Source organism: Oreochromis aureus, linkage group 13, assembly GCF_013358895.1.
Source record: "Oreochromis aureus strain Israel breed Guangdong linkage group 13, ZZ_aureus, whole genome shotgun sequence".
Taxonomy (NCBI): Eukaryota; Metazoa; Chordata; class Actinopteri; order Cichliformes; family Cichlidae; genus Oreochromis; species Oreochromis aureus.
In genome coordinates this window covers 11,564,417-11,592,074 of record NC_052954.1, presented here as the reverse complement: position 1 = coordinate 11,592,074, position 27,658 = coordinate 11,564,417, and the positions used below count along the sequence as shown (strand labels likewise).

The window sequence follows — 27,658 nt, the reverse complement described above, 5'->3', positions numbered from 1 at the left end:
GAACTGAAACTAAACGGAGTTAAAAATAAATAAATAAATTTCAAAAAGTCAAAATGAAAGAAAAATAAAAACTGATTAAAGATCCTGACTTTTGTCGTTAAACTGTGTGAACCGGGAGGGCAGCCCCCCCTGCGTGATTAATTATACTCTTTATTTCACTCATCTTGATGAACTGAAGGTAAACACATGTAAACTCTCCCGGGATCGGCGCTGCGGTGGGAAACCCCTCCACGGGGTTAAAGGTACGGCGACGTGCGTCAGCTGATGCGTAGCGTCGCGTAAACGAGTGCGCAGAACGGAGCGGATGGGGGCGCTGGAGGAGGCTGGTCCTCTCTCGGAGCTCCTGCTTGCAACTCTGAGCGGCTTCCTGCTCTCTCTCCTGACAAACGGCTCGTTCTCATCGCTGATCATGTGCTTCACTCTCCGGCTCGGCTGCAGGAAGTTGGACTTGCTGCGTTTCTTCCCTCCTCGCTCGTCTTGACAGCCTTGTTTTCTCCTCCCCCTTTCTCCTGTTTTCGCCCTGGCTTCCATCTCTCTCTTCGTCCGGGCGTGAGAGAGAGACAAGAGCCGACAAGCTGGCTCTGTGAAGCCGCAGGAGCTGGCGGTGATTACCCCCCCCCCTCTTCTCACCCCGGACACAGAGAGCAGGTCATGGAGGCTCTGGCGGAGGAGAAGGGGCTCTGGGCGTCGGACGACTCGCAGCCCCTGCCTACTTTGAGCCCGGCCGTGCCACCCTACGTCACTTTGGGCCTGACGGTGGTCTACACCGTCTTCTACTCTCTCCTCTTCATCTTCATCTACATCCAGCTCTGGCTGGTCCTGCGGTACCGACACAAGCGCTTCAGCTATCAGACTGTGTTCCTGTTCCTGTGCCTGCTGTGGTCGGCGCTGCGCACCGTGCTCTTCTCCTTCTACTTCAAGAACTTTATCACAGCCAACACTCTGGGGCCCTTTCCCTTCTGGCTGCTCTATTGCTTCCCCGTTTGCCTGCAGTTCTTCACACTCTGCCTCATGAACCTGTACTTTGCGCAGGTGAGTTGCTCAGATGTTGTCACGTTATTTTTCTTTTTCGTGTGTACAGTGTTTGATTAATGAGGGAAGTCTCTGTCTGGGCTAAAAAAAAAAAGTGTCACACCCCGGCTGGTTTATAAACCAGTTAGTCCAACATCCAACTTACAGTGTGATAATGAACGAGCAAACAAACTAAATGTGGGGCAAAGGGTAGATTTGAGTGGGATAATGTGGAAATGCTGAGAGCTGCTTTAAAACACTGATGTATGTGATTGTTTTGTGTATACTACTGTCATGGATGGGAGGACGGGGAGAAAGGTGGACCACCTGGTCGCTCTAGGTATAACCCCCAGCCAGTCTAGGCAGATCGCTGCCCCTCTGTGAGCCTGATTCTGTTGGAGGTTTCTTCCTGTTAAAAGGGAGTTTTTCCTTCCCACTGTTGCCAGGTGCTTGCTCACAGGAGGTCATCTGATTGTTGGGGTTTTCATAGCACTATTGTTGGGACTTTACCTTACACTCTGAAGCACCTTGAGGAGACTGTTGTTGTGATTTGGTGCTATATAAATAAAATTCATTTGCATTGAAATAGTTGGCCAGTTTCAACACATTTTGATAATGTTGGTCCATAAACCTCATGTCATAATTTTCTTAATTTGTCATGCCTGCAGAGCATCTTTGAATGCACATGAACTCAGAGCCATACACCCACCCATTGTGGCTGGATGGATGGCTCAATTTATTTATTTTATTTTTATTTTTCAGGATTTTGAATTTTAGAGAGTGGCATTGTCAGGATACAGGCCATGACCCCAGGCTTGACATGCCACTGTAACAGTGATTTATATAGGAAGTAAGTCGTCCACTGAATATTACCTGTTGCTCTCAGTGCAACAGACTCCCATTCACATCAGGTGAAAAAGTGGGATGCAGTGAATCATTCCTTCAACTGCTTACATAATCCAGATACTAAATAATAGCTCCTCTGGCCTCTGCCTGAAGCCTATTTTTAGCGTAAATCCTCTTGCGCTTGATGTGAGTCACAGTTGCGAACGAGAAGCGAGGCTCAAAGCTTCTGAGGCCCTGCGCTGTGTGACCATTGCATATCCGAAGTTCAGCTCTAAATCGTTTTACAGCCTTGAGGTTCCTGTTTAATCAGAGTGTCTTGTGCATTTCGGAGAGCAAGAACAGAGAAGTGAAAGCAGTCTGACACAAGGCCATCGCTCATTTGAATGAAACTGTGTTTGTTTCCTTTTCACAGGTTATTTTTAAGGCAAAGTCCAAATATGCACCGGAGCTTTTGAAGTACAGGTAAGACCAGCTGGTGGACTTAAGAAGACTCTTTATTTTATTTCTTTTTAATAGCAATTTTTGGGGTTAATAACTCTTTGCCTGTTTTTGTTTCCTCACCACCAGGCTGCCACTGTATCTCACCTTCCTGTTCATCAGCCTGGTGTTTTTAGTTGTCAATTTGGTGTGCGCCCTGCTGGTGAGGATGTCCTCTGCAGAAGCCCACACCATCGTGCTAGTGAGGGTCGCGATCAACGACACGCTCTTCGTCCTGTGCGCCATCTCGCTGGCCTTGTGTCTTTACAAGATCGCCAAGATGTCGCTGGCCAACATTTACCTGGAGTCCAAGGTGAGATGTCCTGCAACTCAAAGTCAGGCAGGAGTGGTGCGGTGTAGACTTCCTGAACACTTCCTGAACACTGCCACTTACGGCTGATTTGACACCCGGTGCGTCACTAGCATCAAAAGGTATTGTGCACCCTTGTGTGAAGAGTCACTTCTGCACATAATTCGTGCTTGCCACGTAGAGATCGTTCCCTAGCAACTGGGCATCGTTCTTGTGCGTGACAAATTGTGCTGCGGTGCGTACGAAAGCTTAAGGTTCGTTATAGTGTGGACATGCTTCTTGTGTGTCCCAACTGTCCCAATCACACCTTAATTAAAGATACAGAAATTCATCCAGTGCACGAAGGAGGTCTGTTTTCCAAGTTTTGAGCATGCTGATGCAAAAAACCAAGCAGCACAGTTTTATGAAACTTAGTGGAGTGGTGAAGCGTGGAAAGGGGAAGCACATAATATTTTTAGTGACGATCTAGATCACTTTCTTTAAGCCATTTCTTGACATCTCACCAGTTTACGTCTTATTTTCAGCCTAATATGAATTCATGAGTCATTCTGTTTTGTTGTTTTTAAACTGAAGGGGACATCAGTGTGCCAGGTGACAGTTATAGGAGCCATCGTCATCCTTCTGTACGCATCCAGGGCCTGCTACAATCTGGTGGTGCTGGCGCTCTCAAACAAGAGTATTAACTCCTTTGACTATGACTGGTACAACGTTTCAGACCAGGTGAATCACCGGGGGAGGGGGCCACGATGGGTCATGTTAACAGTTTGAGTGCCTTTGGCCCAAAATGTCATTTGGTTTCCTGTCTAACTGGATAAACTGGATAAGAAGAATGATTGCTCTCTATAGTAAATCGATACCTCACAAAGAGACTGTAGGAAGTGTGGAAACAAGGGGAAGCAGCTATGCTAGCTCAGACTGGCTCATCTAAAGCTTACTTTTTTGTTTCTTTGCTCTGCTGCAAATATGTAACAAAAAGTGGGTTTTAGTGCGAGTTCTAGAGAAATCAGTCTGTTTTCCAACTCCTTTAAATATTTTATCTCTTATCTCTTAAAAGCCAGTTAGCTGTGTTTGACTGTTCAGACTAGCTGGTCAGAAATTAGTAAGACTTGCACGTGTCCCTTTTTTGCTCTCATGTTATTCTAAAATGCATGCATCATTCTTTTTTCTTTCAGGCAGACCTACAGTCGACTCTGGGCGACACCGGCTACATCGTCTTCGGAGTGATCTTGTTCGTGTGGGAGCTGCTCCCCACATCTCTTGTCGTTTTCTTCTTCAGAGTTCGACAGCCTAAACTGGACAGGGTGAGCCAGCAGTTACCTTAAACCAGTCAGGAACCGTCCTTGAGATCACAGGTTTACAACACAGGTTTATAAGGAGGACAGTTACCTTTGAGTGTTTGCATTGACGTCTTCTGATTATTTTTTCTGTTCGGCTTGTGCCACAGAGTGGCACTGGGCTTCCTGGTCACGTCTTCTCCTCTAGGGCCTATTTCTTTGACAACCCGCGGCGTTACGACAGTGACGATGACCTAGCGTGGAGCGTAATGCCTCAAAACATCCAAGCCAGGTAAGCGTGCCATGACCTGTTCCCTAGAAACTGCTGCACAGGAAAAAAATGTTCATGAGACGCTTAAAGTGTTTTGATTTTTGACTTTCTAGTCTCGCCGCTGACAGTTACGAGTGGGGGAGCCAAAGCGGCGGCATCGGCGCCTACATCGGCGATGACACTTACAACTTCACTCCTCCTCCAGAGGAGCTCAGCCACTACTGACAGGAGTTCATGATGACTCCCTCGGACCTGTGGCTTTGTTTTGTTTTTTTAAAAATTGTAAAGTTTTGCACACTGACTGACCGACCAAGGCACACTGGGATCAAAGTGCCCTTCAGACTTCAAACATCCAATTTTCTATTTTGTCTAAAGAACTAATAGACTTTTGTTGCCAGTATATATACAGACCCAGTAAAGGGACGTGATTTTGCACACTCTTTGTACAAAGCCTGATCTGCTCGTAAAGGTTTATATTGAATACTACTTAATATATTTCCTGATCTCTGTAATATGTACTGTATTTCTGTTTTATGTAACATCTATGAACAAGTTTCCTTTTTTCATACAGATTTGTTTATATAGAGAAGATATTCATTTACTTCATATTAAAAAACAAAAAGGAAAAATACTGTACGAATGAAGTTTAGTTTTAATATCGCACCAGAATAGTTTCTATGTGGATCTCTTACAGCTTTGGCAGCTACAGATTCTCTGTCTATGACATTAACACATGAGGAGGATGTCTTTTTAGGAATCTCTAGTAATTCTCAGTACATAAATGTCAGTGCCTTAAGCTAGATAAGCACAAGAAACTAACTGTAAAGATACTTCAACGGTCTTGCTAGAAAACAGAAAGAGATGGCTTTCCTCTCCAGCTTCTATTAATGATGATGAAACACTCAAAGGAGAACTCACAAGGGTTTGTTGTCACTTAGGGGAAAAAAATCTATGAAATTTGAATCAGAGGTTCCAGATTGGGTACTGATGATTAAACTCTCTTTAGGGAGTGATCTGTTTTCTTTAAACACCTGACAACAAGGACTTGTCCTCTCTGCTATTAGAAGCGTGGAGGGTCATCTTTAAAGATCTGAAGCCATAGAATTGATTTTAAACGAACCTCAACATTGTGTCAAATCATTCTACAGTAAGGGAGATTTCAGCGCAGTATCTGCAGATGACTAGAAAAAACTGGATAGCTGAGATAACCACATTGATGGAAACCAAAGAGAGCTTGCTAGAATAACCTCATTTCACCCATGACAGGATGATGGCGCAGATGTTACAGTTTGTGGTTGCTTAACTGCCTCAGAAATTTGGCGGTGTGCACTTGTGGGTTTAACAATGGAAAAAAAGCCAGTTACTATTATTCAAATCTAATCTATCTGTACTTAATGTCATGGAGCATTTTAATTTCTGTCCTTTTAAACTGCAACTCCAGTATCACACGTTTCAGAATTTTAGCTATGTCACCTTTACTCATATTACTCGTGGCAAATCTTCAAACCCTACCTAATACAAATAGGTTTAGGTGAACCCATGACGACTGTTACATAATGATCATGCTCAGTGACTAATAACAGCTTCTGCAGCCCTGACACATTTTCCCATTGAGCTGTGATGAAAAGGAGAGCACTTCTGAGCACAGACACGTCAGCTCTTCTCTAGAACGGAACGGCGTAAAATCACTAAAAAACAAAAAGAGCACAAAGACAGCATATCAATTGTTGAAACTGAGAATTTTTTATTTTTATTTCCAAAAATAGATGCTCATTTCAATTTGAAGCCAGCAACGCATCTATGGACAAAAAACCTCCAAACAAACAAACAAAAAAAAGATGCAGTACAGCAAGTTTCCTGCAGGGAGCAGCACAGATCTTTGTACTGTATATGGTGCAACCAGTACTTCACATAAAAACCAAGTCCTTTTCAAGGATACTGTCTAAGCATGTGTCTTGCAAACTTGATGTTGAGTCTGATAATTCATGTTAAGCCTGAATAATGTGAGGAAAAGCTGCATAAGACTGTTCAACATTGGAAGATGACGATTTGCAATAAAACCAATTCTGAAATGTGCTTTTAGCAACACAGTTAATGCTTTTTTTTTTTTTTTTTTTTTTAAAGAGGCACCTCGCTTAGAGAGTTCAAATACTGATTAGTCCAGACATACTGAATTAAAAGAAATTAAACATGCTTTAAAAATATTTGCTCATGCAGAGTGTGGCTGGTTGGTATGCATAAATAAACTGACTCAGCAATCATGTTTCAGGTAGCCTTAAGATGCATTTCTGCGCATATTCACATTGTGATGATGAAAATACAAATGATCAGTTGGTGCTAGTTCATGTATCCAAACAAGATCACGAAAGCCCCCATTAAAAGCGCATCTACTGCGCTGCAGAAGAACTTAAACTAAGACGTTCTGTCAGAAAACTGAATTTTAGATAATTTCTGAAATGACTGCAAACATAAGCACATACAGTAGCTTATGATAACAGCTGATTCATTGTGAAAAGCATAACACATGACAAATTTGCAGAACACTGTACCTTTAAGAAATAAACAAAAAAAAAGAGAAAAAAGATGAAGACTTTCTCTGAGCTTAATACCTGTTCAAAGCAAATGGCTGAAAATGTCAGTTGTAACATAAGCTTACTTCACCAGAGGTGAAAGAAAATAGAGCAAAAACAACATACTATCCCTTTCAGTACAATGTTATGACATTCAAGGTCCGCTGGGTCGCAGAGGTTGGCTGAAAATGAACAGAAATCATCAGATATTTGTCTTTTTTTTCTCTCGGATCTTCCACCCACTCATACTAAAGTCTGCTGTATGACAGAGAAAACACACACTCGCACGCTCACTATAGGCCACATTCTTAGGACAGAGCACTTAATGGCTGTTTGCAGGGGAACCGTGCATCCCACTAGCTGGGATCTGACGATTTGTTGAGATCAACTTTTACTCCTTTATCTCCCGCACCTGCAAGCAAGGGAAACAAACACACAAGAGATGACGTAAGACATCACAAAGGGGTTTATACCCAGAAGCAAAGACTGTGCAGTTGATACGTTAAATCCTACCTGTTAAGTACTTTTCTTTAGCTCTGGCTCGCTCGTCTGCGTCAAAATACCACACGGTGATGGCATACCTGTGAAGATGGAACAGGCGAAGTGAGCCTCCCGTAAAAGAGAACGAGACTGTCTGAGCATGTGCAACGGACACACTTAGACACTGACCTTGTGGCGTAAGCAGGCTGAACCTCGTGAGGGTTCCGTCTGTCCGACCAGAACAAAAGCAGACGGTCAAATTTTGGCTCTATGTCGGCAAACTGGGCCTTTCCCTCTGGGAAGATTCGAAGAAGGCCTCCATGTTCCTGGAAGAGCAGAACATGAATAAACAACCCCATTATGTATACAAATCAGGACAAAGCAATAGCAGGAAGGTAAAGCGAGACCGTAGGAAGCAAACATATGTGAAGCTTCTGCAGTGATCACATCTCTGGACTTAATCTTCATCCACGCTGACAGGTAACCATTCAGAGACAGGAGGCCCTCCCAATAAACACATGTACTACTCATAAAACAGACACTTAAAAGCTTTTTAAGTTATCAACATGGAACGATAGTGTCGAAGGAAAAGGGCTGTCCAACTCCAAGGGCAAGGAGGAAAGCTCAGGATAGGAAGCAGCAGCGGGGGACGGCTTTCCTGTGGAGGGATAGGAAGAATAACCCACAGGAAAACTGCTGTGGCTGGATAAAGGAGCTGGGGAGTGAAAAAGCAGATTGCTGCAAGCGTGCCGCTTAAACTCTCACACAGCTGATATGATAGCCCTCTCTTCACACGCAAACTGGCACAGTATAAAGGCTCACACCCTAATGTAATGCTATTCCCATGTACAGTGAATGAGGGGGAATGCCAATGGTGTGACCAAACTAAATAAAGCACAATAGCGACAAAGAAGATGAGAGAAATGGTTTTCCCCTGCAATTTGAGCCAACGAGCTCAGGGACCACTCATTTTAAGGGCAGTTTAACTCCATGTATGTGATTTTAATTTAATTCTATTTATACAGCGCCAAACCAGAGCAACAGTTGCTTCAACGCACTTTATATTCTAAGGTAAAGACCCTACAATAATGGAGAGAAAACCACAACTATCAGTCAACGGCCATGACACCCTAATTGGCGAAAGTGGGAAGGAAAATCTCCGGTTTAACAGGAAGTACTTTCAGAACCAGGCTCCGGGAGGGGCAGCCATCTGGCTTGACCATTATTATGCAGATGAGGTTGTATGGATTAACCCAAGCAGGATTACCCTTTGCCTAAAGGGCACAACCTCCTGACCCACATGGAGCTGAACTGAACTGATGCTGAATGCAACAAAGGCTAGCATGGCTCTAGACTCTTAGGCTATCCTCAAATATAGAACTTCAACTGAGAATTAAATCAGGGCTTGGAGTCCATCCTGTAGTTCAGCCAGTCAGTAAAGTCATGTAAGTAGAAAAACAGCCCAAGACATGATTGGAATTAATATTCAATAGTTAGCTGTGCTCTGGATCACCAGTGCAACTCTCTATTATTGATTACAGCTAATTACATCAACAGATTGCCACAAACTATTGTCCTTATGTTCAATAGTTAAGGCCAACAGTTAAAACTCCAAATATACAATTCAGTTAATGAAGACAAAGGAGCAAAGACTGATGTCTCAGAAGCTTGAAACCAAAGCAGGATTTGGATTTTTGCTTAAAGTTAAGTAAAGTGAAAGGATTTATCTATCAGCAAAATAAGTGCCAATGAATTTTTCTGCTCATTTACTAATGAACTGCCTTCCTGTTTTGGGTCTTCTCTGAATGCATGGCACAGTAGTTCTATAAATTGCAATGAAACCCTCTCGAATCAAAATCCTCCTCCTGAATTTCCATTGAGAATATATATATATATATATATATATATATATATATATATATATATATATATATATATATATATGTACACACCATTACACCCACTCATGTGCAGCTTGAGTCACACACTGGGGTGCACTGTGCAAATTGCTTTAACGGACGGCTGAGCTTCTTCAGATTATTTCAAAGACAGCGACCACATTACCAGAATTTTCTCAGTATTAATAGTCTGTTAACTTTCTTCATAAAAGGAAGCTTCCCATCAATGACAGAGTTATGAAATTACTAATACTGAGATTGCTGATGAAACACTTTTTTTTTGAGTAGGTGCTGGAAACTGTGGTAGGGACGTGATGTTTTTACACCCTGTCCAAGTCAAACAAATAAAATCTCACCAAGCCTGACAGCACCTTGCACTGATACCAGTATGAATGTTTATCATTTAAAATAACATTTACTGTAAATCAGGGTTCATAACTTTAGCTTTAGTACTGGTGATGGTGGCGGTGATTACTGCAACATGCTCACAGGAATGATAGGAGTGGCGACTACAAGCGTGGGTGTTAACGCACGCAGGACCAGTCCTCACCACTCACCCACTGTAGGCTGGAGGAAGATAAAATCCCCTGGAACCCTGAGTAAAATAATTATACTAGAAAAAGCATGTATGGATACTTCATGCTTCTTACTAATGTACAGCATATTAACTTTTAAAAATAGTAGCTAGTCTTGCAAAATATAAATACTTCAGACAGCTGCAATACAGCTGCACAGGAGGTGGGAGTTTTACTAATGTGGAAGAATTTCACCAAAAGTATCACAACACTGAAAAATATGCCTTTAGTAATGGCAGAATTCCATATTGTTCATTGCTGATTGAAGAAAAAAAAAAAAACAGCACTGTAGCCAGACTGACACCACCAATGATCACTTGACTTCACATCTTTACAAATAAAACTGTGACCATTTTTAACATCACATCTTTCTCACAGCTGTATCATTAAAGTCTCTCTAGTTCAGGATTTATCACAGAAACAGAAATGGTAAAAGCCACCCAACAATCTTGTCACAATCTCAGACTACTGTACTCATCTCTGTACTTGTCCTACTAGATAAACTGACACAGCACAGGTTGTTAACATAATAATTCAAGTTCCCCATGTTTTTATGTCTGAGATGATTCTTTCCTGTATGTAGCCATGGAGTTCCACAGGGTTCTGTGTTAGGGATAGATACTTTCTACCTTAAACGTGCTCCCCTAGGGAATGTTACAAAGAAACAGTGCATAAATCTCTATTTCCATGCAGATGAGACTCAAACACACAACCAGAACACACAAATCAGTTGGTTAAACTACAAAAACATCTTAAGGCACAAAGAATTGGATGACCTGTAATTTTCTTTTTCTAAAGCCAACTAAGTATATTGGCCAAAAACCTCAGGGACACACAGTCTAAACATGTGTATTCAGTGATGTTACCTTGGCCTTCATTGCTACTACCAAAAATCTCAGGAGTCATTTTTGACAAGAATATGTTCTTTGTCTCATACGTAACGGTCTCGACGACAGTGTTCTCTTACCTGTGCAACACTGTCAACAAAATGGAACATACTGTCACAAGACAGTGAAAAAAAATTGTTGGTGCATTGTTACTTCCTAACTGAACTTTTATATTTTCATGTTTTTAGGATGTTTGCATGCCTCTTTCTCTGAAAAGCCTTTAATTCAGGCTGCTTTGAAAAAACAGAGAACTGAGAGTAACTAGAACAAAAAGATCACATTTTCTTATAAAAGCTTCCCATCATAAGCTCCCTTTAAATCGAGAAACTGTATTAAAACTCTTCTCAGTGCATACAAAGCTGCATCTTTAAGGCCTCGCAGTTTCACATTATTCCAATAGAGTACACAACTGTCAGAGTGCAGACTTGTGGTTCAGAGAGTTTCCAAAAATAAAACTGGAGGCAGAACCTTTAGCCATCACGTTCCTCTACTGGGGAACCAGCCCAGCTCGTCTATATTTTAAAGATTAGGCTTTATACTTTCCATTTTAACAAATCTTACAACACAAGAATTTAACCTTATTATTGTTCGTAAGGCTCCTTGTTTCTCAGTGATCATATTTTGTTGTTTTGCTTTCCTCTCAACTCACCTTGGCAGACACTAAAATGCTGAGGTTTCTGAAAGGCAGCTTTTCCTTTCCCTACAGTTGCAAAGTGCTTTAGCTTACTGTTTAAAGTGACTCCAAAAGGAGGGAAAAATATATGGGTTGTAGGTTAAACATTTAAGCATACTTTGCACTTCGTATATGCAGTGAAGCGGCTGAGTCATTTCCTTTCTCTTACATTTGCTTGCCTGTGTCTATCTCCTTTCCAGTAGTGGTGTTTCCTTCTTTCTTTTTTTCCCCCGTAACATGGGTTAAAGTAATCATTCACATCTACAAAACTGGTAAATGAGTGTATAATATTAAATCAACATTTTATTTACTGCCATGCAGATAGATGGACACCTACATGTCAAAGTCTCAGAGTGATTTTATACAGAAGGCGTGGCGGCTGAAGAAACATAAATTTGGGGGGTAAATAACTGGAACAACTGAACCTGAACATTCCAAAGCCATGTCACTCTCTCATAGTGAGGCCCCGGTATCCAGGCAACCACATTCTATAAGCCTAATAATAGCCAATCAGAGGCCAGATTGTAATTATTCACATGTCCAACAGGAATCTAGCACATGGCTTGTTGTAACAACTAAAGCATGCGCATGAAAAAAGCAGCACGACCTACCTCATGACTGATACACGCATTAACAGGAAAAGATTTACTATTTAGATAAGAAAACAGGCGATTCTGCTGAGGAAGTGCTCAGAGAATAGATAATACAACATAAATGCTGCAAGTCAGATTCAGAAGACTGCTGCTTTGAATAAGGTGTAGTGACATCTGATAAACTAAAAAAAGAAAAGAAAAAAAGTACCTACTGTTATCACAAGTCAAAGTAAATCATCCTGACAATCACAGAAACCGCATTAATGCAGATGAACAACAGCAACATGCTAAAACAACCAGGAATCCCTTTGAGGGTCTGAGGGTTGTATGTGGAGACCCCTTATGAATAAGGAAGCAGCCGAAAGCAGTACATAAGTGACCAGCAAAAGGGTCGATCACAGTATCAGTATTTGCAATTAAATGTAAAAGTACTGTTAACTCGGCCGTGTATTTTGTCTCCTCTCACATTCCACTCACCTCACTGCTTGCTCAGTGATAGATGTTTAGAAAAAAATCACAGCGAGAACACAGACTCATGCATGACCTGCTTTCTGCCGCAAACTTGCATCTCAAAGCAGCACAGAGTTTCCTGTAATTATGTCATTTTCATATACAGGTCTGGAGGTCAACTATGTAAGGAAGTGTGGACGTCAGCCTCTTGTTTACTCATGTGATTTGTAATGCTAGCAGATATAGCCGCACATCCGGTATACCAGTCCTAATTTCATGCATAATATGATCTTTTCAAATATCGCTGTATCGGTGAAGAGACAACGCTTAACATGGTTTTCCCCAGAGATTATACATATTATATTATATGCATTTTAGAGCATATTGGGAGGGGAACTGTATTATCTCTGCACCTTCTTTATAAAAAAAAAAACTATATTAGATTAACAAATAATAATTCACATGATTATTTTATTAACAGGTGTTTTATCTGACACGATTAACAATTAACATCACAATCATTTAAAAAGTAAGCCAAAATGTGGCAATACAGTGAACTGAAACATTTACTATACATAAAAATTGGACACAGTTTCCAGGTCTGAACAAGTACAGCCAACGACAAGCGCCTTGCACAAAGACTTTCAGTTGTAGAAAAATGATTACTTTGCTCTTCGACCTCAATAAACACTTTGTGCATGACTTTATGAGCTCAGTCGCTAGTTTCAGGTCACAGTGACCACAAAGTGCAGTTCAATTAGTAGCTTATGTTCCTCACTACAGTCAGAATGGAAGATAAACCAGGGAATGGTTTATCTTGATTTCACTGTCAGATCCGCCATTTATTCCTGACTGTTTGAAAAAGTAGTGAAAATGCTCTGTTTGAGGCTTCAACCCAGGACTTCACTATGCAACAGGTTATGGTATGGTGGATAGGACCATCTTTTATATACAGTCTATGTTGAAAACTGCCTCTAGAGCCCTTTTTCAAATGCATAACTTTTTTAAGATAGTCCAAGAGTAGATTATTTTTTTATTATTCATTTAAAAAAAACAAAACTCTATGCTTATGTAGTTTTTGACAATATTATGACAATAAAACACTTTTTATTCTGCACATTCCTGACAGAAGAATGACTTACTGTGAAAATATATAAAGGCCTGCTCCTGTAAAAAGACTAAAAAACGCTGATGATTATATCACTGCAAACCTCCAGAATCCTAAAAACACTGCGATACAAATTCAGGTCATACCGCCCCAGCACTGGTGTCATGTCACCGTCTCCTCAAAGAAACATGAAAGTCATCCACTTTACAGTTGCTGCCTTCTGTTATGGAAACTTGGAACCTGTCTAGAAGGTATGTTCCCCAACTGCTTATCTAATGACAAATAGGTCAAACTCTTGAAGCACATTGCAGTTAAATGCATATTGCCACTGAGGATCTACTTACACTTGCATGCACAACATTAGGCTTTACTGAAATGTCTGGAAGGAAAAATGATCCAGTTAAATGAATAAAAAATGCCTTGTGATGGCAAAGGTCATAGAAGAACGGCTAGACTGGGTCGAACTGACAGAACGAGTAACTCAAATAACCACCCGTTACATCACACATCTGTTACATCACACTGAACGCGCAACATGTCAGCCTTAAAGCAGATGGGCTCCAGCAGCAGATTCAAGGAGGGGGTGTAATGGTGTGGGAGACGGTTTCATGTCTCACACTTTTGTCCCCTTTAATACCAGCTGAGCTTCATTTAAATGTCATGACCTACCTATTTTTTTGACCATGCCCTTCACTCTGTGACCACAGTGTACCCATCTCCTGATGTCGATGTCATATATATTATATAATCTCAGACTGGTTTCTTGTACATAACACTGAATTCCCTGTACCCAAATGGCCTCTACAGTCAGCAATTAAACAGAGCAGCTTTGATATGTGGTGGATGAGGAGGATCAAACCATGAAAGAGCTGTCCGCAAATCTGCAGTAAGTACATGACGTTATCTTGTTGATATGCACAAAAATCTCAAGACAACATTTCCAACACCTTCAAAGAATTAGGCAATTGTAAAGATGAAAGGCAGTTCAACTTACTAGTAGGACATCCAAAAATAAAGTTAGGATAATACTGACTTCAGTGGATATATTTTAAGTACAGTATCACACAAAGTTCCATTAATTTGACCACTATATGAAAATTCCTGTAATAAAAAAAACAACAACAAGAAAAAGAAACGTGGAAGGTAGTATGGGGTGTTTTTCCTTCTCTGCATTTTAATGGGAAATATGAAAAAGGGAGAGTGGCCACACAGCATTTACCTACACGTAACCACTATCATGAACTCTGTACGGGTGTGGTGTATGGAATAAAGCAGGGTGGAGGGTGACAACAGTGCCACACACACACAACAACTGCACTGACTGGTCAAATGCTTGTGGCAGGAAGTCAGAAGTTATGAAGACCTGACACACAAACACATGACAGATGACTTTGTTTTGATGATTATTTTACAAATAATTTCAAATAGAGCCCGACCAATACAGGAGTCATGTCTGATGGTCCAGGATTGAGATTAAAACCAAAAATATCACGTAAAATAACTCAAAACGATGCGGTTGCTTTCTTAAAATCAACCTTCCAGTATTGCTCAAACTCGTTAAAGATCTGCGACAGACCAATAACGGCCAGGTATCGGTAGGGCTCTAATTTCAAATCAGTCTTGAATCAAATGGTGATAACAAGAAGGTCCTCCACACATCACTACCATACCTTGGCATTCCAATCTCTATTAAGGTAATATATGCATGTGACACACCGTCCATCGCCGTTAGGGTTATCCACATGGCGCACATATCCCGTCCCGTTTCCGGGGTAACATGCCACCATTGCCTGAAGAGAGGAACATGAAAAAAAAGAACCTGATTAGTAAAAACAGATATGCAGTGACAACAGCAGAAATGTAGGCATTCAGTCTCTACAGCTCATGTGTCAAACAAAAGCTGTACTGCAAGGACAGAAAGAAGGGAGGAACGGGAGCTGGCAAAGGAGCTCGAATTGGATTTGCTGGCTCGTGATGTGGAAGTAGCAGAAAGCCTTGCCACAGTCTGACTGTAGTGCTGCCTCACCTGCACCAAGACTGACACAAGGCACAAGCTGCTTAAACACAGCTGCCTCGTTATAAACTTTAAACTGGCAAGGAAAATAAACCGGAGATATCATGCTGCAACTTCCCCTCGTCTTTTCCTTCTCTACTAAGACTTGCATGGTCTGCTTGGGTGTTGGCAGTGAACCTCCACGAGCTCTTGTAAACTTCTTGGTGTAAACATCGAGGGAGCACGCTCGCTCCCTCGAATGCCCTTCAGGAATAAGACACACACAAGCAGTGATTCGCACACCACCCTGAGGACTGTGATACAGAAAACAACAGAGATTTCGCAGACACCTCAGAGCTTTTGCACTGGAACTTACAGCTGACACTTGAACACCAAACAGCATGTGTTTTCTTTTCAGATGAGTGGTGAACGTGCACAAACACAGGGTGGAATAAGCCCTCATGTTAAGCAGTGTCTAAGCAGCGATATGACAGACAAAGGCAAGTTCATCCACATTCTTTCAAGAACTTGCATCAACATAAACCATAGCAACATTATTATAAACACTCAGTGTAGACTAAACTTCTTCCTCAGGGTTTCTACCAAGTAAAATATTATAGAGCATCTATGCTTGCACATTTAGAAGTTAAAGCTACCCTTTCAACAAATAAAAGACTGAAGGTGCTGGGATTCAAAATGAACATCCGAGAGTTGAACAGGTACATATACTTCTGTACATGCACAAACTTTATGATTATTTCACTGCACTACAGAAAAATTGTAAATCTTTGCGTGCAAAGCCTTTTAACGCCAGAGTGAGAGCATTAAAATAAAATGACATCAGACCCACGTCGGCATCTTCTTACTCTACATGTCTGATCACAGGTACTTGCGTCAGTCCACATTGTGTTCACATGTTTTGTGTGATGCAGGTTACCGCTGGAATGCACATTATCAGGGCCTTTAAAGCTGAAAAACAACAAAACTCTGACATAAAGATGGGGGAGGTAGCTCTGGCTGCATGAATTTTATCTTTTTTTATATATATAAACGGGGTGGGTTTAACAAGACAAGAACAGTTGCTGGGTAGGGGGGTGGGGGTTGGGGATACAAACTGACAAAGGGCTTCCTGTAAGTAAGTCGCAATCCAGTAAGCTTTTTTTCTTTGTGTGAGTCTGTGTGTGGCAGAGAAAGAGGTAGAGGGGCACAGACAGAGAAAGCATAGGGGTGGGGCTGGAGAAGAAGACAAGAGTGAACTGCTGTAAACTTTGACTCTTGGCCTCCCTCCAGAGGGAGCAGTATTTTAATGGTTGTGCTACGTGCAGATCGTGAGGAGGGCTGGCTGATCCTCGGCAATGTCACCCCTCCCACCCTCAACTGCTGGGCTCGTGCTGCAAGGCTGGAGATGGGTAAACAGCGGCTGCTAGGAAAAGCATGTTTGTGTGGAATGAGATGTGTGTGTGTGTGTGTGTGTGTGTGTGAGGGTAGGGGAAGCATATGTGTGTTTGTGCGTCTGCTGAGCCGAGGTGCGAGAGCCTGGGCGTTCTGCAAAACCCCCGACGCGGCATTTTAGCTTTCAATTCCCTCAAATAGACAGCTGTAGAAACGTTCTAATGCTTCATCAGATCCAGGAAAGCTTGACATCAGCACATGCTATATAACAAATGCAAGAGCGGTTTGTGATTATTCTTGTTACAAAAAAAACATGACATGCATAACAGCTAAACTTATATGGATTGCTGTTCTATACAAAAACAAAAATCCTCAGAGAATAAGATGTTTTAGCTAAAACATTTATGAAAATGCAAAATACAGACATCCTCGGAGTGTAAGAATCTGTATTAAAATAATAATAACAACTATATAAATAATAATAATAATAGTAGTTGGGAAGGAAAAAAATTCAGATTTTCCACAATAAAAAACATGTACTACTAAACTCAGGTAGCCCACAATACCATTTGCTTTGTCTAACAGAGTTACTGCTAATATAGTCGGGACAGGAGTAAATGTTTTCAAATGAAAGCTATTTTAACACACTTGTTTCCTCACTCTCTTCACCCCTAACCTCTATACCTATTTGAGCTTCCCTTCCTTTAGCCACTTATTCTTCCGCATTCCTCCGCGGCCCTCATTAGGAGGCTGACCTTACTCTTGGTGTTGTTTGTTTACATTCCACAGGCATGGCTTCTGAAGCCGATGGGCATTCACAGGCAGAGAGCGAGAGGAGGTCACAGAAGAAAGCTCAGAGGCTGTCGCTGAGGCCACAGGAAAGGAAGGCTTCATTTCACAGATGCATATTAAAAGAGCATGAAAATAACTGACATTACAAACACGCACAACCTGCAACTAGTACCAAACCATGCACTTCCTTGATTAAAAAAACAAAACAAAAACAGCAGTCAATTAAATAAATGGGTCTTTGATAAAGGCCAAGGACATAAACAAATAAAGCCTGGTACCCAAACACAGACTGGGGGGGGGGGATTGGCTGCTGCAGCACATGCCTTCAAATGTTGCATAATAAAAGCTAATAATTGAAGGGTTACTTATCTGGTACTTTTAGACTGGAAACTAACATTATGAATTTTTACAGACTACTGTGTTGGCATATAAGGGAAGTTTATAGTTTGCAGTAGTATGGCTAACAGTGCAGTTTTAAAGGGCTTCTGAATGTGCACGGGGATTAGCATTAATTAAGCATTACAGCCTTGAACAGCATTCAAACAAAGAATTGGGTTATCAATCTTTGTTTTTTTTTCTTCTTTCTTTTGTTTTTACAAAAAAGTTGTTCTGATCAAATAAAATACAAATACTTATCTAGGAGAGCACAAGCACTTTACGTCTTAAGGAACATGCCTATCTTTTACTTTAAATTTACATCTGCTAGTGACCAGTGAAGATGACAAAAAATAATACTATGAGAGCATTAAGACAAATTTAACAGTGAACAACAGAGACTACTGTTTTACTGCAAATCAATGTAGTGGATAAATAACAGAGTTTTAGAGGGATGGTAAATCTCTCTTTATCTGCTCCAACACTGACAGAAAGTAGACGATATTAGATGTGGAACTAAAGAGATGAAGAGATAAGAGAATATTTGGGATTATATGAGTGATTCTCACATTGAGGGGAGGGCTCCAAGGTGAGACATGAATGACCAGGTAGGAAAAAATGTAGTGAATAAGTATGAAAATATGATTTGGGTGGGGGAAATAAACATGTTTTGTGTTGTGCTGACCTCTGAATAAATTAAATCTGGATCTTTCTTGTTATTAAAAAAAGACTTAAAAAAGAAAACCCCCCAAAACAACAACTTTGTGGTGTGAGTAGGTAGGTTGTAATAAACTGTATGACAGCTTACTTAAAACGAGAATATGCTAGTACTTTCATCTTCACCAGCCTGAAAAGATTCAGGACACGTTCCAAAAAGCCCACAGCTTCGTGGAAAGTTCAGAGTGTTTCAGCGTGTAAACTTTCACCCTGCTGTTCCTCACTTCTGATCCCTGAACATCCTTTCAGCTGTTCTCTCAGTTTGCTCTCGACAAACAGTCCCATTATTTATTTTCCACGACAACTCTCTGCTTTTCAGGTATATATATATATGATTACATTTCAGTGGGAAATGAGAGAATAAACCCAAGTTGTTTTTTGTAGCTCATACATTAAGTAAGCTACGGTGCCTTAAGCATTGTCTGGTAAAAGAAATGCTAATGCAAACATTTAAAGTGCTGCTATATAGAAAGAAGGAAATAACTAATAAATTCAGCAGAATGACATATATTTACCAGAACATGTCCTCAAACTAAAAGCTGGTTACAGCTTTAAACATAAAGGACAGTTGCTTAAAACAGACCTGTGAATCAAATGCATCTACACATGACATTAGGGAACTTTCACCCTGTGTCGACACATAACTCAGGATGTGAGCCTTGAACTGGGGTGGAGAAAAATGGAAAAGCTGCAAGGAGTCCGCTCACTTCACATAAGAGATGCTTATCCAAACATGAGTACAAACAGTTGGGATGGAGACCTTGTAGCACAGAGGAGTGTGGGAACCACAGCAGTTTGGGTTTTGGCCCAGGATAGCTCACTGCTTTATCTGTCCGAGAGTGGTGCTGCCTCGGAGGAAATCCTTGTTTAAAGTAATGGCCCAGTTTACTCTTTTCTTCTTTATGGCAGGCTGTGAACAATTGAGGGACGTATGCAGCAGCGACACTACCCTTTAACCTCCACATGTTGCAGTGGAAACACAAACGCACTCTGTGGTACTGTTACGCAAATACTGTGAGAGGAATTGTTTAAATTGTTTAAACTTGAAAGCGCTGTATATCTCAGCACACTCTCCCGCTGGCGAACTAAAGATAAATCCATATGCTGATCTCTGTGAGCTGCTTTAAGTTTCACCTGGAGTAAACTCAGGTCTGGGATCCAGTGACAGACCAAAACTGCCCTGCAATCAGTCAGGCTGTCTTTTCATATTAGTGCAATTAACTAAGTTATAAAACCAATAGGGGAAAAAAAAAAAGGATAACTTTTCTTTATTACTATTCATTTTTGCTATAAAGCTCTCGCTTTTTCTTGTGTCATAAATCGAGCCACCCTTTTCTTTTAAAGCTCAAGCTCACTCACTGTTTAGTGCAGCTCCAGCCACGAGGACTAAAAGAGAGCCTTCGGTCAACGAGATTTATCTAGAGAAAGTAAAAACTGTCAGCTTCAGCGCCTTGTTGTTCACCCATGGTTGCCGTGCAAGTCGCTGTTAACGGCTTTTAAAGCCATGTCTATTTATGCTTGTCGTCAAGGCGCAGGCAGTTGCTCCTGTCTTCTCCTGAAAGAACGGTGTTTCCACTCAGACAATACTATCACATCAGAGCTGATATAGGAACACGTACAATCAGTGAACCTCTAATCCTCTGTACCGAAATATCCTTAAAATGGTGATAAAAACTGACATGATTGAACACTTGAGTCTTCAACCCAGCTGGGGCAGCAAAACGCGACACGTTACAAAAATCGAGAGGTGCACGACCGGCTTATTAAGGAAATCCCGCAGAAAAAAGATTTAATCTCAATAACAGCTTGATGTTTAAGTTAATAAATAATTATATTAAATAATCACAATTACCATATTGACTAAAATCATGATTTTTCACAGAGTTCAAGAGCCTCGACTCATATTCAATGAAAACCAACAGAGCAGATATTTTTTATCTGACCTCTGATGGTTCCATCCACTCCACCAACTGTGTGAGAGCCATGTGAACTCATTCTGAAACTGGGTGATGCAGCATGTTGATATGTTAAGTTGAACATGTCAAGATATGAGTTAACAAATTGGCTTTCAAAGTAATAATACAGAAAGTGAAATCTACAGCTATATTAAACATGACTTAAATGACAGCTGAAGCCTTCATTTACTGTTGCAAAGAGGCAATTATAATTTTAAAGTATCTAATTTGCAAAAATATGTTCATCTGCTCCACTGTGGGTCACCACAGTGGATGGATGTTCATGTTTGATATGGCACTGACATTATGCCACATGCCCTTCCTGAACACAACCATCCTGTTTATCAGGGCTTGAAATACATTAGCTTGTGATCCCCTGAGGCTGTGTTTTCTATTTTAAAAAAATTCTAATTATGCTTTAATTTGTTTTTTTAAAACCACCATTACTATCACGCTCCACCCACCATAAATCCTTCCTGTCTTCAAGCCCACGGTTGCAAGTAGTAAAAAACAAAGAGCTCTTTCTCAGGGCTCCACCTGGATCACGGCCAGGTGTTGCTCTTAGACAGCTGTGATAGGAAACAGAGGGATGGATGTGCGCTTAAAGCTTTAATAAAATGTAGATTTTAACAGCCTCATTTTAACCAATGAGCACTTATTCAAGAAAACAACACTGTAACGAATGCTGGATTAAATTAGATGCATTCATCCCTCTCTCTGGTATGTCACACTGATTTAGAAATCACTCTACGTGGCTTAGACCACGCTATGGTTTTAATTAAAAGAATGGTATCATGAGCATTTGAAGAAATCCACAGATGGATTACAGGCTTTGAGAGGGGATACGTGACCACGATGGGTGAGCCTGAGCGCTGACTAATTCCTGGACTATTTCTGGTCAACAGTGAGATGGTTAAACAATAAGCAGGATAAAACCAGGCATGAAAGGTGCTGCACTTAAGTGAAGCTGGTACTGTAGGCCGACGGAAAGAGCACCTTATGGAGCCTATAGCATAACGTATAGCTGGCCCCAGCGCTCAGAGGACCACTGTCACATGACTTCCTCTTGTCTACTCGCTCTGTAGAGCTTTAAGATTTAGGTCAACGGTCAACTTCCTTCTGAAAGCACATGTCCACACGTCGCTCTGTGACAGAACAAATGACAAAAGCAAATAACTGCCAACAACGTCAAAACACTGTTGTCAAACTCTGTTGATAGGGAAGGGGTCTGTCCAGTTCTGTCCTGTTTAAGTTGAACAGCTTTGAAATGAATGAACCGAGTAGATGCTTTCATAGCATGAGAAAAAGATTTTGAAAAAACAACGGAAAATTGCAATACCGCATACCGTATTACATGCTCACAGCCTACGTCAGTAACAGCTTTTCAATTAAACTTCCTTAAAAGTCGTCCTTTTCTTGACAATTTACAAATGTGTTCTTGATGAATCAATTAGTGCCCAAAGACAATATAAAAAGCAAACACAACATATCTAAATGTTTATCTTTAATCTAACAGTCTATTACCAAACTACAATGCATTTACAGACAACTAAGACTAACAAAACCTGCAAATGCACACAATTAAATTATATCTATGGGATGTCTCTGGTTTGTATTCCTTGCTGAAACAACTTTTAAAATTATCGCATACACAAGGAAGCACTAAAAGAAAGAAAGCCCAGAAAACTGTTTATTTGTTGTTGTCTCTAGGGCTTGCCTACAGTTATGTTACAGGGGGATGTTTTTTTCCACAGCTGACCCGTTGTTTTTCACAATAAAGAGTCATGTTTGAGACAGTAATGCAGCTGGAATCCAGATATGTGTAGCTTTGCAGCGCCCTGACTATCACATGAAAAAAAAGGACCAAAAAAACAAACAAATCAGGAGCAACATCTCCCTCGTGTGTATTGGGCTGCATTATATTTGATAACTTGAGCCGCTGTGGGACCGCATTACAGTATATACAGTGTTTAAATTCAGTACTGAGTCATATTTCAGCATGCTTAACACAGCTATCACGTTTCATGTGAACGGCATAACTTTAATAATGTCAGCTTTGAAAAGTAGCAGGAAGGGTGTTTATAATGTAAGACAGACTAACGGTAGCGTGGAATAAGTCAGTAACAGGACAATTATGTTGCTGCTACAAGCTTCTTTAGGTTTCCGGATAATGTTTAAATGGTATCAGAGAGCATTCAACATGCTGGATCTGCAAAGAAACAAACATGTCCCGCTGCCTGCAACTTCCCACAGTGTTATCAAGTGAACGGGGGAAATGGAAACAATGGCATTTAATAACTATTTGGGCAAAATCTTTTTCCTCTGTCTCTCCCAACGCGAATTGTGCTTACATTGTGTCGTATCCCTTTGAGCCATTGATACTTGCGCCCTTTCCATTTGTGCAAGTCATGCTGATATTTGCTGGTCACAGTCCAGCCGTGTGTTTGCCAAGGCAACTAGGGCAGTAGGCGAGGAAGTCAAGTTCTCAGTAGAGTGTGAGTGAGCGGCCAGCTGCGTGGATCAACAGCACAACCTGAAATAATGTGCTTTCTCCAAAACATTTAGGCCTACTAAGAAACAGCCGAGGGGGGGAGTAGAGGGGGGACCGACTGGACAGGAGAAGCAACCTAAAAATAACAGCGTACGGCAACTAGAGCTGTGCCAGCACAGAAAAACAAGTACCTGGAGCGAGTGAAGGCCACAGACTTCAATCGAATGTGGGCTGTTTCACCACTAGATCCTTTAAATGTCAAGAGCTGTTATAACAGAACATGATGTAACAAAAGTAGATCAGGGACTACTCTTAGTGTATCATTTTTAAGCGCTAATTCCAGTTCTGGTATAGTCTGTTATTTCCCTCTAAAAAGATGTGACAAACACATCTCAAGGCCAAAGATCAAAGAAGTCCTCAAAACTGCTTAAAGCTTGTCAGAAAGGAGTTTTTTATATGCAAAAGAGTAAAAAGATAAAATAAGTTTACAGATCAGGATATTAAATACTGAAATTGTGGTAAAACTCAAAGAGCTACGAAAGGCTGCTTTCTGCCATTTAATTGTTAAATTGTATGTATTTTGCCATGTATAAGTCAAACTTATCTCAAAATTTAAACTTAGTAACTTAAACTTTTGATATGATAAACTGAAATTTCAAGTTACTAAGATGAAATTTATTTATTTATATATATATATATATATATATATATATATATATATATATATATATATATATACATACATACATATATATATATATATATATATATATATATATATACACACAATGTATATAATCTGAATTTTTAACTTTTTATTTATTTATTTGTTTTTAATTTTTTAACTGGATGGAAAAATTATTATTTTAAGTGGCATAAAGAAAAAGACCATTAGATGCAATAACTGTTAATAAGACCTTAAATTTTTTTTAATCCTTTTTTAAAAAAATGTACCAGATTTTAATAACACTTCTACAAGAAATCTGACCTTTTTAAATGTCATAATGTTTACTTATTTTTAAACTATTCTAAAAAATGTGCTGATTTCACTATATGGTGTTTGTTAACTCTGAAGTTAAATCATGTTTAATCTACACACAATTTGGACAAAACGATACAAAAAACCCCTACATTTTCCCAAATGACCTTTAAGTTTATGTGCTACTCCAATATCTCAGTAAAAATACCTGCTGGTTTGCAATGCTTTGAACCAGTTTCAAAGTGTTAGTGATTCATTTGGAGAAAGTAAAGCTGTGAGCTTCAGCTCTTTGTTATTCACTTCACGGCCTCTGTGCAGGTCTCCTAAAGTGTACGAGCCCACAGCCGGCACAGCCTCCACCAGCAGCAGCAAGCTTCCTGTGGTGTAGGCAGAAAACCCTAACCCTTGTGAAAAAGACTTTGTGGTCAAAAATACCTGTCAGTTTAGCCATAAACCTAGGCCACGTATTCCCCACCCCACTCACCTCTTATTCACTGATTTATTTATTTTTCATTTTGAATTAGATTTAAAAACTAAAGCAATCGCTCTGAAAAACTGATTTAATCTCAAACAGCTTGATGTTTAGGTTAATAAATAATTATATTAAACAATCAAGATTATAATATTAACTAAAATCATTAAAAAAATGTTCACAGTCCAGCAGCTTTTATTTATTCTCAACCAAGAGAGCAGATATTTGTGATGGCTCCATCCACTCCATCAACTGTGTGACTACAAAGTTGGTTTATTTCTCTAATATTATAATAAAAGGCCCGTTGCTTTAGTGTTTTTTGCTTCTAGCCAGATTCAAAGTGATGTTGCTAAACTTCTAGTTAATAGTGACTATAGCTTTCAGAGAATTTCCCTCAGGAGAAGAGGAGAAAGAGGAGAAAGCCGGAAAGCACCTCGTCCTCTCCTGAAGCAGTCTCATGCTATAAGGCCATGGTGACCAGATCTGTCAAGAGTCGCAGGTCACACGCAACCATCTTTATCCACTAGACAGCACTAACAGTTAGGAAAAAACAAACCAGGTGCCAGGAGAGCTTCTGAACCCTAGCAGCTCAGCCTGAAAAAATGAGAACATCCGACAATTAAAAACAAGTTCTTAGAAAACACATTTTAGTGAAACAGAAGCTACCCACAGCTTCCTCTTCCCCCAGAAACACACAGGTTTTCTTCTCAGTATGGGAATGCTGCCTAACCAAATACGTCTGTGCGTGACACTGAACTTATCACCACAACCTGTCACCACTAAAGCGATGTCAGAGGTCACAGTGAGCTGCAGTAAATTCCCAGTAGAATGGGGCCTCGGGCTGGTTTCTGCCACATGGTTGCAGCTTCTTCACATCACTCACATTTTACCAAAAACAAAAGCTAAAGTACAAACATATGAATGCAATATATACACTCTGATGAGCTGGACTGTCTTCGCTGTTTGTGCATGTGGCAGCATGTGTTAGCTGTGTTAGTCATCTCACTGGTCAGAATGACCTTCCTGAAACTAACGCAGTCTGTCACAACATAATAGCTCTGCTATTCACTGCTTACTAAGGTGCTTTCAGCAAAATCTGATCCCTGATTTGGAGACTGTGCTTTCTATATCTGATTCTTTCCCCATCACGTTTATTTTAAATAGAGCACCAAACATAATTAAACAGCTACGAAACACATCCAAAATATGAACAATACACACTTAATGGAGGGAAGATTTTAGCAGTTTTTGTCTTAGGTGCATTTACTTTGCATAATAACTAAGAAACTGAGTGCAGCCTGTAGAAATGAGGACTGGATTTGAGCAGTAATCTATGGATAATATGGATTTAGGAATATATTCTGTAGGCATCAGAAAGCTCAAGTATTTACACATCTAATATACTTTTTTTTTTTTTTTTAAATCATTTTAGGCTAGAATAAACAGTCCAGCATGGCATATGCTTGCAGCTGCTTGCTAGAAAAAGCCACGAGACAACAATGTGCCTCGTGCTTTGCTTTCATTAGATTTCAGCTGGATTTCATTTGATTCAAAGATGCTGCAGACACGTGATCTATCCAAATTTAGTCTTTCTTATTGGTTGAGGTATTGCGTTTATTTAAAGCAATGATTTGAGGGTGTCTTTCTATTGCCATGGCGACCGAACACGTGCGCTGTCTGTGCACACTCTTCATGCGTCCAAAACAAAACCATTAACATGTGAGCAGCACCAGCAATCACCTTTCTGACTCAGAGCAAAGCCAGAAGAGGACTCGGCAGCCTCTAACCCACAAAGTCGAATCTAATTAGCAAACAGGGCTGATCTATTACACCTAATAGCACCTTAACGACAAAGTGGGAGGAAAAAAGCTTCTGCAGAATGATGCATCCCTGTTAGAAATCTGCGGTACTTTTGATTTCATCCCCACGCAGCCAGAGTACTGCTGCTTTCCTGACCTTGTAGTGTGTGTGTGGCAGGTGTCACACCAGCAAGCCTCTGGCTCCTGGGGGATGAATGCAGTAGATGCGCAGTGTGCGCGTGTGCTTCGTACTTACCTTTGTTCTTCCATTTATCGTATAGTTTCCCAGTTTGCCATTACAATGTCTAATCAGGTCGTCCATGCGATTCATTAGAAATTGGATCCTCTCGCAGTGGGGCTCCTTGCCATCGATCCACGTGATTTTATCACCTCGGATGTCTTTAGTGGAGTCGCTCTTTTGACTCACCAGTTGACCGTCCGTGAACTTGCCAGTTTCGTACAGGGCCTTGACATTTTCAAGAATGCCCAGCCCGATTTCTGCTCCTAAAAAGTCGTCCACCACACAGATGCCGTGCTTATTCATGCACGGCACTATGCACTCCAAGGCAAGTTTCTGCGGGGATAAGCTGCTCTGTCCGTTAGGTGTGGCAGTGCTGTCAGACCTATTATGTCCAGCTCTCACTTCAATTCTCAGTGCTTTTGTGTTTGTACTTGTGTTTGCACTGTCCGCTTCCTCGGAGCTTTGCTCTTCTCGACATTTCTCAGGCGTCTCGTCGTCCCCAGGCTGCGGAGCCTGCTCGGGCTTCTGTGCAGGCAGCTGCGGCTTGTCCGCCTCCTTACAAATGAGCTTGTGTTTCTTCCAGTCCTGCTTCTGGTGCTCCTTGCTGCAGTAGAAGGAGCTGCGGCATCTACCGCACTTAAGAAGGTTATCAAACCTCCCGCAAAGTTCACAGTACTGTCGGTCTCGGTCCAGCTCGCTCTGCGGCTTCTCCATGTTTTGAGGATACAGGAGGCGTACTGCTCCTTTAATACCGATCCTTCACGCGCCCTGCTAATCGACAACTTTGGAAACGACCCGCCGCCGCTGCCACGCTGATACCCAGAGGAACCAAACACTCAAAACCCAGCCATTTTATCGCACTCATGTCCTTTTCTGCCTCGTGTGTCAGTGGAATAACACGACAACGTGCGCCCACGGACCAGCATTTAGGGGTGGGTCGAGGTCTTTGGGAGGCATTTCTGCAAGCTAGCTCTCCTTCCCGGGGTAATGGATGGCGCCGCTCAGAGTGTGCTCAGCCAGCCCTGCCAG

The 27,658-nt window shown here is 41.0% G+C and overlaps 2 protein-coding genes across 3 annotated transcripts; one reads left to right on the top strand and one right to left on the bottom strand.

Annotated features, from left to right (window-relative positions):
• The first annotated feature begins 283 nt into the window (after positions 1-283).
• On the top strand, positions 284-6,265 carry gpr137ba (G protein-coupled receptor 137Ba). Its single transcript, XM_031737685.2, has 7 exons — positions 284-1,032; positions 2,270-2,319; positions 2,425-2,647; positions 3,218-3,364; positions 3,817-3,945; positions 4,089-4,210; positions 4,303-6,265. The coding sequence occupies exons 1-7, from the start codon at positions 652-654 to the stop codon at positions 4,412-4,414; spliced, it is 1,164 nt and encodes a 387-aa protein (XP_031593545.1). The 5' UTR covers positions 284-651; the 3' UTR covers positions 4,415-6,265.
• egln1a (egl-9 family hypoxia-inducible factor 1a) lies at positions 5,910-27,658 on the bottom strand. Of its 2 annotated transcripts, XM_031737612.2 has the most exons (5): positions 26,645-27,658; positions 15,094-15,213; positions 7,429-7,565; positions 7,273-7,340; positions 5,910-7,171 (listed from the first exon to the last, which is right to left on the bottom strand). In XM_031737612.2, exons 1-5 carry the CDS (start codon positions 27,341-27,343, stop codon positions 7,116-7,118), a joined length of 1,080 nt encoding a protein of 359 aa, XP_031593472.1. In that variant the 5' UTR covers positions 27,344-27,658; the 3' UTR covers positions 5,910-7,115. The 2 variants fall into 2 exon arrangements, with proteins under 2 accessions (XP_031593472.1, XP_031593473.1); XM_031737613.2 differs by lacking the exon at positions 15,094-15,213.